A 13159-nucleotide genomic window follows, 5' to 3' on the forward strand; every position below is an offset into this window, starting at 1 on the left:
ATATATATATTTAAATGGTCACAAAGAGAATTTAAAGTAGGTCATGAGGCAGGGTGATTATGTTTCTTAAACATGATGAGTTAAAATGTTTGTCAAGAATAACACAAAGCTTCATGGACGGGTGTTCTCTGACTCAACTACATTTATGGTTTACAGACATTAAAAGGTGCACTATACAATTTTCTGGACGATGGGTTCGCCAACTGCTTTTCTGCATGGACATTTGCTTTAGGATGGAATGTTCAACAGTATGTCATTAAACTTGTCTATCGCCATGGAGAAAAGCCGGTGACACCAATAGGCCATGTTACTGGTCAGATCTGTAAAACAAGCGAGCCTGCTCACAATGTGATGATACATGATTTAAAGGCTTTTATTTTAGCTCGTAATTGAAAAAAAAAATGCAAGATTGACAAGTTTAATGCCATACTGTTGAACATTCCAGTCAATGCACATCTCTATGAAAAGAAGTAGGTTGGCTATTCCACACCAGGAAAATGACATAGTGCACCTTTGAGCAACGCACTCATGGTTGACATGCTTTTAAAAAATGCAACATGCAGCTGCTGCTATCTTTCAGTTCCAATACAATCTAATGAGAATGGCAAGGTGATTACGATCGGGAGCTGCTGTAAATATCAGATTCCCAGGGAGAGGCCCCTTACAATTACACAGTATTCAGGAATGCAGAGCATGAGCTGGAGTAGACAAATGCTCTGTCCTGCATTTTGGATGTATTCAGCAACAGTTAGGTAGACAACAAAGTAAAGCCAGTTTATTTTCCACAACTAGCTGTTTCTGCCCAATGAAATCGGGACCGCAACTCAACAAATTTTTATTCAATTTAAACTGCACACTTCTGCAAACAATTAGTGTTAACCCTGTGACTGTAAGCTGCTCAGAGTAAGAAGAGGGAGGCGGGGAGCAAATGGAGAAAGAGAGGGCCTGCTTGTGCACAATTACAGCAGGGATTTATGGCCTGAGAAACAATTTATAAATCACAGCGCCTGGGCTAATGTGCTCCAGATTGTTCTCCATGCAGCTGCAATTTTGGTCTGCGTGAAACGGCATAATAAACCTGGCCACGGGACATGTTTGGGTGGTGGTGGGGCAGAGGAGAGCTGGGGGTTGAGGGTGGAGGCTGTCGAGGGGTCTAGAAAGTTTTTGGAGGTGTTTTGAACAAAGAAACAGAAAGGATTTTCAACAGCGACGAGGCAATTTGATGTATACTGAACAACAGAAATCCAGAGATATTTGGTTCGGGCAAACCCAGCAGATAATATGGCGGCCGTGCCAAAAAAAGCTGTAACCATGTAATTGCACAAGTTTCCACAGAAGTAATGAAGTGAAAGCTGGCTGCCAAAATAGAAGCCACTTTCATTGTGAAACATTTTATAATTTGATCACATTAGTATAAATACAACTTTGACATAAGCAGATCTATTAAGAAGCAATAAAAATATTACAAGCTGAGCTGATCTTGTCATTGTGGCCGGCGGGCTTGTGTGGACGAAGAATCGGATGTGCTGAGGGAAGCCTGGGCTTTTGTGACCACTCAGCCAACTGGCCCTGAACCTTGACCTGTAACCCTTCACCCTGGGGGGCAAACAAAGCTCTGAGTGACATTCTGAAACTAGACACTGTGTGGGGAGAGAGTGTCTGGACTGGACTCAAATAACCCCATTAACTCTGCAGCAAAGATTTATGGGTTTTTATTCTGACGCCGCAAATCTGAAACTGAAGAGTAGCACGATTATTTCACACATAATTGATTAACCTGAAGGGAGTTAGGAGAAGCAAGTCCAGTTTTAATAACATCTTCTTTCTCCAGGAAATCTCAAAAGTGTTTTGCCACTTTTGTGTGCTCAAGTTTGAGGTGTATCGATATAAATTCTACATAATATGATTAACATGAACAATTATTGACCGATGATCATTGTCCAGTTTTATAGTGTTACACAAACTTGTTTATGACTACTGTAAACAAAAATATACAGAAAAGTCAATACCAAAAGCTATGTTGTGAATGCAAGACTTGGTCACCAGAACGCTGAAAGCCACTGTAGTATTTAAATGAGTGAAGGAAGACTGGGCCAAGCATTCTGTAGCTCAGCTGTGAGGCTCTAAGCCGTGGCCCTGGGGTCTTTGTCCTGCCTTTCAGGGCAAGTCTGAGGTAGTCAAAGACCCTATTCATGACCGCCGCTCCCCCTGCCAACACACCCATACAGCCTCAGTCAAGTCAGCCCAGAGCTATAGAGCCTGCCCATTTCACACGAGAATCAGACCTGCCCCTAAAGCCTGCTTCAGGGATTTCCAATAGGCAGCCCCTCCGACCCATGTACCAATCACACAAAAGGCTTCCCCGGCCCACTCCCTGTCATATACAGGACTGATTAGATCCTGCTTTCTAATGTAGCCACTCCAAATTTGTCGCAAATAAGCCAGTGACATTTGTCAGGATTTGGTATCGAGCCTTGTAAAAGGATGACGGATTATGTCAGGAGAGGTGTGGAGTTGCCACGCACCCCTCCCACATCTGTCATTATTACTCAAGACAGGGTCAAACCCATGCTAATGCTCATTTTATTCAATGGGAAAAAACTGAAACACAACTTGTCAACTTGAGTATATCAAATGAAAAAAATCTTTTAACAAAGAAAGAGCTTCAGAGGAAGAATGCACACAGGAAAATCCGACATGCACTAAGGGCTGTCTTATGTCTGATAGCACAAGCCCAGTACCACAGCCATTACTCATAACTAATCAGGAACATTACCTCATAATTTAAATTAGGCAGACGAGGTCACCACAAAGTGACATCCTGTGGACGGAGCTCATAAAAAGATCAACTCATCAAAAGTTTCTGCAGTTTATTTTAACTGGATCCACAAGTCTGGAGATAAGGGAGCTACACATGTTTAGATGACTTAGGCCGTTGCTTCAGATTTAATTTAATTTGAGGCAATGTGGAAAATTGTGACTCCTTAACAAGAGCAATTGGTTTATGAGAGTAACAAGGGGAAGTAAGGGGCACCCAGGGGTGAAATTATGACCAATATTAGGCCATAAATGAGATATCACGAGACTATGGTGAAGATGAAAATATTGATTTGTGAAAGTTTCTATGATTCAGCAGGGACTTAACACCACAGACACCACGCACACTTTACAACTCTTAGTAAGTACTTTTTTAATTTGGCATTAAATAAACTAAATACCTTTCTGACCTCCTCCATTTACCACACTTGGAACTGGCAGAGTTCACAGTCTTGTGACTCGTCAGACAGTGAACTGGAATAAACAGACTGTAGTAACTGTCATTTATGTCCATAGGTATTGCTGCCATCCACACAAGATCTGACCTTTTGACCTATAGCTCAATCCTCTTTGCAGATGACTCATCCTTCTCGTTTACAGGTTGATACGATAATATGGCATGGCTCTGTCCAGGCTTATACGACGTGTACCAGCAGGAAACATCCATGTCCCCTTTCCGTTGGTACGACAGGCTCAGTGGGAGACAGCCAAACTGATTTATAACTCCACCATGAGGAACAGCTGCTCTGTTCACTGTCAACCAACCTCACCCTGAAGCTCCCTGCACTTCTTAATTTAGTTTGACCAAGACAAGTCCACTAAGCCTTCTTTTTTTCTATGGCTTTTCCTTTTGGGGTGGTTCTGGTAGTTGGGTCAGAATAAGTTTCAGGGCAGTTTATGACAATCGCCTCTGCCGGGACACAGACATATGATCCCTTGTGGCTTGATGTGCAAGTTCACTAACACTACTCCCCACTACTCTGGGAAGACATTCTGATGCCCTCTGCATGAACTGGAGCAAATCTGATACAAACCATAGTCATATTGATGCTACATGCTTATGATCTGATCTCCTGCTGCTGGCTGATTGGGCTGTGAATTTTAAGGAGACTGCAAACCATTGTGGGCTACAGTAAAGATGCTGTGCACCCTGGGAGACAGAATCCCCTCAGATAAGTGAGAGCCTCAAGGTCTGGAAGCCGTCCCACCGCGGGATAACAGGCGCAAGGAATAGTAGGGCCCATATCTGCCCCAGTTTATGCTCCCACAACCACATCTCATCAACAATCTCTGCACTCTCTCTCCCTCCTCGCTGCCTGCAGAGCTCAAACTGAAAACAGCTGCTTGAAATACCAGACTGATGAAACCCGGTTTAGAGCATTTTGAGTTTCCTCCTGCTGTACAATCATGTTTTATTTGCTTGGATAGGTGTTTAAGGTACAATTAGAGAGGAAAACATTTCGTTATGTGAGTTAAACAGTAGTGCTCATGCTTACAGACACACTTACCTATATCCCAATTAAGTTTTTTTTATACAAATGCTGTATATAATCTTATGATGAAGTGTGTATTTAGGGGCTCAGGCTAAATGCTATGATAGCGTTTTACTAATAATTTACTACACAAATCATGAAACGTAGCGAATGACTTCATAGCTATAAAAACACTTTAGGGTGAAGGGACAGCCAATTCTATGTTAAATGCAATTTTACATACTATACATTCAAGACCCTGAAGGGTTTAAAACTATCTATATCTGTTGAATTATCAATTTATTCATCTCAATCATCTGTCCCTACTTAGCCTACCTAGGCTTTTACATAAAAATAAACAACACAATGCCATACAAAAGACAATACACATTATGATTAGTACTAAATTATTATTAGGTCTTGTTTCTGGTCATAAACTGAAATATATATAAAACAAAAATGTATCAATCAACCATCTGACAGTCTTTTGTGCCAAGTACCACCTAAGATCATATTTGAATTTCCGAGTACCGCCAGAAATCTGGACTTTATCAGGCTTAATTAGACCAAAGGAACACATACAGTACCACAGTTTGAGAAACACTGGTCTAATGTTTATATGCATTAAATCCAGTTTGTCTGGATTTCAACAGGGAAATGTATTTTAGAAACCCCCAAACGATCTGCTGTAGCTGTGGCCAAACAGCGTCAATGAGAAAAACACATAAATTGATAAAAACACATTTGCACTCATATTCATGTTGGCACATCAAAAGGACTCATTGATGTCACTAAGGATGGGCGTCCGCGGCTGGAGAGGGGAGCTGCTGCTTATCTTTCCCTCAAAGGGTGTAGCGATGCTCCTGATGGGCCCCGCACAAGAGCAGCCAGAGAGGGCTATAAACAGAATCACTAATGTCAGGCGGGCCGGGTGGGCTGGGTTGTTAGGTAGTGAACCAGTGAGGCAGTGGGGTAGCAGCAAGGAATTGACGCCAACTCATGCTTTCCACAGAGACCAGAGATGGGAAGGATGTAGACCAGGACTGACATAATTTTAGACAAAGTTTTACACAACTGCTGTCAGAAAGTGCAGAATCTCGGGTTGAAACGTGTGAGACGATGCTAAACTTGCGATTGTTCCAGGAAAAGTGAGAGGAAGGTGGGACAGTGCAGCCTCAAGACATGAAATTTACTGGTTAAGAGCCATCTCAGCATGTAACTTTAACACACAGCCATAATTGCCAATATAAAATGCACTGGGTTGTTCTAATTAGACCTGACCTGAATTAGACCTGTAGAATATAATCACTATTCTTGCAACACTTATTATCTGAACTACTCATCTAATGTAATCCGCAGCAATTAATACAGTGTTGTGCACATGCATATGGCTTTATAAGGTGTAAACATGTAATAAATACTAATTACAGAGAGTACATATGTGCCTTTGTCAAGAAAACAATGGAGAGAAAAGTAATTTATATAGAGGGAAGCCAATTTAAAATAAGAATAGAAAGACAACTACACAAACTACATGATGATATTTTCCTATACACCGCAATAATTATCCATATATAGCTACAGGCAAGTGTTCAGTGCCAGCTATGCCATTTCTGTGGTCGCTCGCAATCTGCTGCTAATTGAACAGTGCTACAAAAATTATGTTGATGTGTTTGCCTTAAAGAGAAAAAAAAAAATTAAAAACTATAAACCTAAGTCAAAAATGCAAGCTGATGTTGACACAGTGCTTGGCTGAAAAAATATTTGTGCGCTCACATTCAGATTACTTGCAGCAAATACAACACTGAAGGTTGTCAGTGTGTGAGCCGGGTACACTGTGGCTCTGTTGCAGCAGAGCCTCACCTCAACCTCTCCACCCAATCCTGAAATCTCAGAGAAAAGCATGCGGCGTGGATGGGTGCAAGTGTGCAAATGCACAGACACAAAGCAGAGGTGAAAGACAAGCTAAGTGCTAACCTGCTGAAAAGACACCTCTACACAAACATAGCTTGCTTGTGGAAGGTGAGGCTCCTTTATACGCCGGGACAATATGTATGTTGACTCTTCTTTGTCTGTACCTTTTAAGGAATAAACTCTGAATAAGGAATAAAACGTTTCAAAGGTGTGCTATTGTAGCTAGTGGCATGTCCAGACATATTCAAACTTGCTATTCACTTTTCACAGCAGCTAAAATGGGATTAAGCTGTTGAATGATTTGATAACATAAGTCTAGAGATCATCAGATACTTTGAGGCTCCGTTTTAGGGACAAATTCATTTGTAAGATCCAATTCTAAATTAGCTCAAATGTTGAGGATGAAGATGGATTGGGATAATTGAATGCCATTTTATTTGACAGTGCACCGCTTTGGTAAATGAGATGGCCTAAATTCTGGCGAGAATCAAGTTTAGCCTTCTTCCTTTCATAAAAATTGTAATGATCCTCCAATCATAACTTTTTTATTGTGTGGAGATCATTCTGAAAAAACTTTATTCAGCGACCCTTAACCTTACACTGTGGGATTGATGGATATATTACAGTGGCTAACCTCTGTCTCACTCAGTCGCTACCTCTCACACACAAGAGGCATTTGGCCCTTCAGTGATGATGATGATGATGTACTAACAGAGTTATCTAAAGTGCTGATGAAGCAGACGGGAGGTGGTGTCAAACACACTGTCTTCCAACCAATTAGATCTGGCATCAGTCTGTCAATGTAGACAGGAACAATGTGCTGATAATCTCATCAATACATTAACAAACAATGCAGTGAGTGACTTTAGTACAGCCTGTTGCAACGTCTCTTAAACAAAACCTTCTTCCTCCTCCTCTCAGTGGATTAAAGGGGAATGTCATTGCAGAGCAGGCTTTAAATCAGTTATGTCGAGCCCTCAGGGGAGCTGTGTGCTGCTCGCATGTAGTTCTGTCTTTTGCTGCTCATGATAGGGTTGCCACATCCAAATTGAAAAGTCAGGCCTAAAACATGGTAATGACGTTTAAGCAATGAATCCTCTTGCACGTTGTTAGCTAAACTGATATGCCTGGACAGAATGTCTAACAACACACACGGTGAGGAGTTGTAAAGTAAATAATAACTAGACGTTAAAAATGTCTTTAGGCGCCAGAAACACTGTTGTAAGCTCTGTAATGATAGAAATACTAACGTTCAACTTGAGCAATGAAAACGAGCTCTGCACCAGGACGCGGAAGCCGCACATTCTGTTGCTTGGTGTTAGTAATCACATGATTTGTTTGAGAGACATAGCATCAATATGTCCCAGGCAGCGAAACTACATACCACACTTATAAAACGACCCTATCATTCCAGGGCAGCTTACCAAAAGGAACTCATCTATTTTGACAGCTCTGGGAATGATCAAATCACAATATTCAGAAAGTAGTGAATATTCTAAGCAGATGAATTGATACTTAACCCAAGATTCTTACAATGAGATAGAATTGACCAATTCAGTAAATACGATATCTATCTGGAAACCAACTAATGTATGTTTGGTATAGCAAGTGCTGTAGTCAAATTATATTATTATCTGAATTATTACTGTAGTGTAAATGCATCTCTATATCAACATGTATTGGTTCAGTAAAGGTTCACTTATCACATAAAGGATCTCTAAAAGTTATTTTATTGTTGTTCAAAATACAATAGCGTATGAATATTTTAATTTAAATTTAAAAAAAGTCAAATAACTAGATAAGAAGGCAGCATAAAAAGCCATTCGAATGTTCCCTTGTTAGCCACAGATAAGACATGATCTCAGCATTATCCACAGGTGTAAACAAGACAAACTACCAGGGCATAAAAGCCAAACAGTCCATCAATCTAAGCTATTAATGACACAAAGCTGAGAGCAGTGTGCAATATGCAGTAGACCTTAAGACATGTCCTAAGTATGCCAGCTATTGTCCGCCTGCTTGTTTGCTGCCACGGTGCTGATTGACGCAGGCAGTGCACCGTGTCCCATTGACCTCATTATTTTTTCTTAAATATGGGGATTAACTCCTTAAAATGTTAAACCCTTTGCATTTATTATTCTGCTACTTTGCCTCAAGCAACAGTGTCAGTTGGTTCAATTTTAAACTTCACATTACACAAGACCCAAAAGGAAGCATAAGAGGCTTTCCTTTACAAAAGCATAATACAGGCAAAACAATGCTGTACAAGATAATGCAATGCCAAGAGCCTTTCTAAACGGTGGCTGTAGCAAAAGAAACAGCTACACATTGAAGACTGGAGGCGTATAAACGGTCTGAATAGTCATTTCAGCCTACATTTAACAAAAACGTGCAATCATATAGTACTATGGGACAATGTTGCATACGTACTATAAATGTGCATTCTCCATAAATTGTGTGTTGTTTCTCTAAATATCTAAAACCATGTGCCAGTTCAAGTTGAAACTAAAGATCTATGCGAAATGGCTCATAACATTTTTACTATTTTATTTTCTCTTGGTTGTAAAGATTTTTTTCTTTATGAGCTTATGTGTCCTAATATCCCTTGAAGATGGAAAGGTTTTTCTAAAAAACAAAATTATTCTTGCAACAGGACATATGTTACTTAGTATATGTTTCAGCAGTTTGGTTTATCAAAATATTCAGCAACATTACATATAGTACAACACCTAGCTGGAGTAGAGCAACCATTTAGTTAATGAGACCCAATGGAGACCTCCAATGAAGCCATCAAGACTGCTCAGAATAACAATGGTCAACTAACGCCTTTCTAATTGAATGGACGGTAGAGAGGAGGCAGTGCGGGGAGTGGGTCCAGGGCTGTGAAAAGAGGACAGAATAGCAGAGGTGGGGCGGCGGTGGTGGAGGGGGGTCTTTTCAGTGGGATGCTTGCCAGGCCCTAACGAAAGTCCTTGTTTTGGGGGGGATGTGACACAGATTGGGGGATGGACTAAACTTCGGCTAACACAGCTCTCCTGCAGGGATTATTTTAAGGAAGTTTACTCAGTCCCATTTAAAGACTGTGGTAGACATTTGGAGCATAACAATGGAGTTTGCTTTACTTAAATTCAAAACTAAAAGCCTTTCAGGCTCTGATTTCACATTAACTTTGTATCCGGGGAAATTTTATGCAAAGTCACATTTGAAACAAACATTGCATGCATTGATCATCACCAGTATTACATTGCAAACAGCTGTCATGGACAAAGCCTCCCTTGTACGCCAAAGCAAGGTATTACAATGTTGTAAGACATATCTACAGCACAAACACTTACACTGGGCTTTAAAACTAAATATAGGGAATCAGTTTATTAACTGAATGCAGATTAAGAATATGTCTTCAGTAAAAAAAACGACAGCCGGAAGTTTTAAGAGTGACAAGTCATAAATAATCCCAAGTTTAAAAAAAAAGAAAAAGTGAACATGTGTGAACTTTTAGACAAAGGAGAAGTTGTCAAACGCGGGTCTCGTGTTGTGTGGGCAGTAGAAACGACATGTATATCCCCCAAAAAGAACAAAGAAGTAGTTAGTGCTCGTTGAGAGGCCACTTGGAGGGAATTGTCTGGATCATGCGTGCACAAGGAACTTTCACAAACATTGAAAAAGCACAACACACACACACACGCACATCGAGGGAACACCGCGCGGGGGGACCGGACACTTACTGTGCGTGCGCCGGGAGACAGGGAGCCGTTGGAGAGGTACGGGTTGGAGAGGTCCGGTATCATAAGGAACGGGTAGCCTGGGTAGTGGTGCGGACTCTTGAAAAAGCCACCATCTTGTTGTCGTCTTAGTGCTGCGCGCATGGAACACAAATAAGTCACACACACAACAACAAAAAAACGTGCATCACACCCAAAAAAAACAACACCCGGGGGACGTGCACTACCTTCGCTGAAGTAGTCCCGCGTCCTCTCGTAGGCGTCCAAGTCGGGTCGCGTTCGGGGGCGCCTCTCCGCCTGCTAACGACATCAACAAAAGTCAAAGGGGGGGACAAACTTTTCTTTTTGTTGTTTCCCAGCACGCGAGCGCCATTCCAAAAACACAAGTCAACAAACGGTGCACGTGTTGCGCCCTCTTACCTCGGAGTCCGACGAGCTGCTGTTGTTCTCCGACTCGTTCACGAGGGAGGACTTGACGTCGTCCAGGTCCCTCTCCGCGGACACGTTCTCGGATATCTTCTCCTCCTGCTCCCCTTCGTCTTTGAACGAAATCATCTCGTCGTTAGCGCCCAAATCATCCCCGCCGCCTCCGTTTAACTGCGGCATTTTCCCCCCGCACCGGCTTTAGTGTAAGTTTCTAGTGAGAGATGAGGAGAGGGGGAAACGCGCAAACTTGAGTGTCGCCCCGCGGCAGAGGGAGTCGCTGGTGGGAAAGTTGCTACAAGAAGCTCGACATGCTTCTCACAAAAAGCCCGCATTCATCCCTCTGCAAGTGACTCCCGAGTCCCATCGTTGAGTTGCGAGTAATCCACGCGAAAAGTTGCGCACGCCGGGAGTCAAAAAAAAAAGACCGGATGGAGCGACACACACAAACACACGTAAACACACGCACCAAACCCGCACACCGCACGCGCGCTCAAACCGGAGTTGGCAAAGAAGTTTGGTGGACAACTTGTGGAACTTGTGTCTCTCTCTCTCCCCGTCACAAACCGCCCGAACAACACGACACTACTACAGTCCCAGACGCAACGAGTCGTGGCTCCGCAAAAACCGACAAATAATACATCCGTTTTCACGTCCGTAAATCCATGTGGAGGATGCCGCAAACACAAACAACAAAAAAACACGACGCGGCGCAGCTTCCAGAAAGTTTTTGGGGGCGCAACAATAGAGTTTGACTTTTTAAAAAGACGTTCAGCTGGAAGTCGCACTGACCCTTTCTCTCCACATTGCTGCCCGGGAATGCGCCCAGAAAACTTGGGTCGCTGGAGTGGAAGAGAGCGCGCGCGGCCCGTCCGGAGAGAGGCGGGGTTTAAAGCGCTGAAAACCGACACTTGATTCACAGCGCCACCAATGACCGGCTATTCTTAACCCCGGGGCCCCGGCGCGCACACCGCCTCCCGCGCGCAGGCCCGACCCGCAGCGGGACGGGCCTGCGCGCTGGACAGTGGCACACGTATGGAAATACTGGGGGGGGGGGACAATTAGCGTTTGTATTGATCTGTGACAAATGAGGGGGAGCGTTGAAGTGTTTGCAGTGGGGTGTTTTTTTTTTTTTTTGCAGATGTTGTGGAGGTGTTTTGCCACTGTCTGAGCCCTCATGTGATAAAAGACACGCTGCACAGTTAGGATGGATAAATGCATAGGCTAAAATGCATTAAAAGGTTTAAATAAAACGTGTAGTGTATACAATAGTGCCAATATATGAGAATGTGTAGAATGAGGGGGAGCGTTGAACTGTTTGCAGTGGGGTTTTTTTTTTTGCAGATGTTGAGGTGTTTTGCCACTGTCTGAGCCCCATGTGATTAAAGACATACTGCACAGTTAGAATGAATAAATGCATAGGCTAAAATGCATTAAAACGTCTAAATAAAACGTGTAGTCTATACAATAGTGCCAATATATGAAAATGTTTGTGTAGAATGACATTTTGTACATAGTTGGTTGAGTAGCCAAAATGTGTTCTCAACTTTAAAGTTTAGATACTGACGTAGAGGGAAAAGCAGTGATCCAAAAATGTATTTGGGGAAACTTTTTTAACGGGAAATCGAGTAACGCTATGTAGCTTTAAATGTTGGGTATAAAATCTGATTTATGAGTTAATGTAATCAAACTGTCCAAACATTAAATAATGCACAGATTTTCGTATTTCCAAAGAAAAGACGCAAATAATAGAAAATAAATAACTATATCTGAAGGTAAGGCGTAAGAAGCACACGCTTTTGTTACTGTAGACGCAAAAGTTTACTCAAGTAAGAGAACAATTGGGTATATTAGTATTTAGATAATATTGTCAATGTTGTTTTGAAGATATGCAAATGTTGATTAGTTAAGTACATTGTTAATAGTAACTCCAAAATAGTTAATAAACCATTTCACATTTGTCAGAGAATTAAACCTCATATAAATACACATTACATTGGATTGGCATATTATCATTATTGGGGCACTTGTTTTTGTCAATATTGCTCACAACAAAGAAAGATTCTCGTTACTTCAATCACAATTTCACTCCAGTAGAAGTACAGAAAGCTACTCTGAAAAGTACAATTAATTCAGAAAGTTACAAAAGTAAATGTGACAGAGTAAATGAGTACTACCTATGTGTGTGTGTGTGTGTGTGTGTACATGTATGACTTGTGTACCACCCAGCAATTACTACACTTGTTTTCTATGACATTTTACTCCCAAACGTAGCCACAAAGAATACCTCTGCACACAGTGTTGATTTAAGCCGCTCTAGACAGCTGTGCTCATAAAAGACCCTTCTACACTTCACAAGAGTAAAATTATGAATTGCCAGTGTAAATAGTAGGCCGTCTGTCCATCTGATTTATAGAAAACCGCAGAAGCCACACTGCCTACCAATGTGTTAAAATGGCAGCCTGGTTTTACTGAGAGACACTTAGGTCTAATTACATGCTACCATCAGTTAAATTATATGTCTGGAACAATAGTTTTAGAAAGACAAAGCACGGCTACACCTGGGATAAGCGCCGTGCATTATGGTACACGCCTCCTGGCAAGTGAGCGGCGCAACTCATGGCACATTACTCTCAAAGACGCTATTATTGTTGTTGACTTGAGGGATATGATTGAAGGCATAGTTTTGCAATAGGAGTTGGAAAAACAGGAAGTGCGTCAGTTTGTAATTTCTTCTTTAGCTACTCCAGAGCAGAAGGGACTGCTGGAGTATCTCACATTTTATAATAATAATTAGACTACTATTTACAG

General features: G+C 41.8%; 1 protein-coding gene across 5 annotated transcripts in view; it reads right to left on the minus strand.

Annotated features, from left to right (window-relative positions):
- tcf7l1b (transcription factor 7 like 1b) overlaps nt 1–10561 on the minus strand; it is a 30516-nt gene extending 19955 nt beyond the window's left edge. For 3 of the 5 annotated variants that reach the window (XM_072432590.1, XM_072432589.1, XM_072432593.1), the window contains exons 1-3: nt 10346–10561; nt 10153–10225; nt 9929–10059 (exon numbers count right to left, since the gene is read on the minus strand). In XM_072432590.1, coding sequence (XP_072288691.1) covers nt 9929–10059; nt 10153–10225; nt 10346–10531 — 390 coding nt within the window. In that variant the 5' untranslated portion in view covers nt 10532–10561. The remainder of the gene's footprint in view (nt 1–9928; nt 10060–10152; nt 10226–10345) is intronic. The other 2 variants (XM_072432591.1, XM_072432592.1) reach the window with 2 other exon arrangements.
- Between the last annotated feature and the right edge of the window lie 2598 nt (nt 10562–13159).

This window comes from Eucyclogobius newberryi, unplaced genomic scaffold, assembly GCF_026437365.1.
Source record: "Eucyclogobius newberryi isolate DKJ021-1_F unplaced genomic scaffold, fEucNew1.0.hap1 SCAF_6, whole genome shotgun sequence".
In the NCBI taxonomy this organism is placed as follows: domain Eukaryota; kingdom Metazoa; phylum Chordata; class Actinopteri; order Gobiiformes; family Gobiidae; genus Eucyclogobius; species Eucyclogobius newberryi.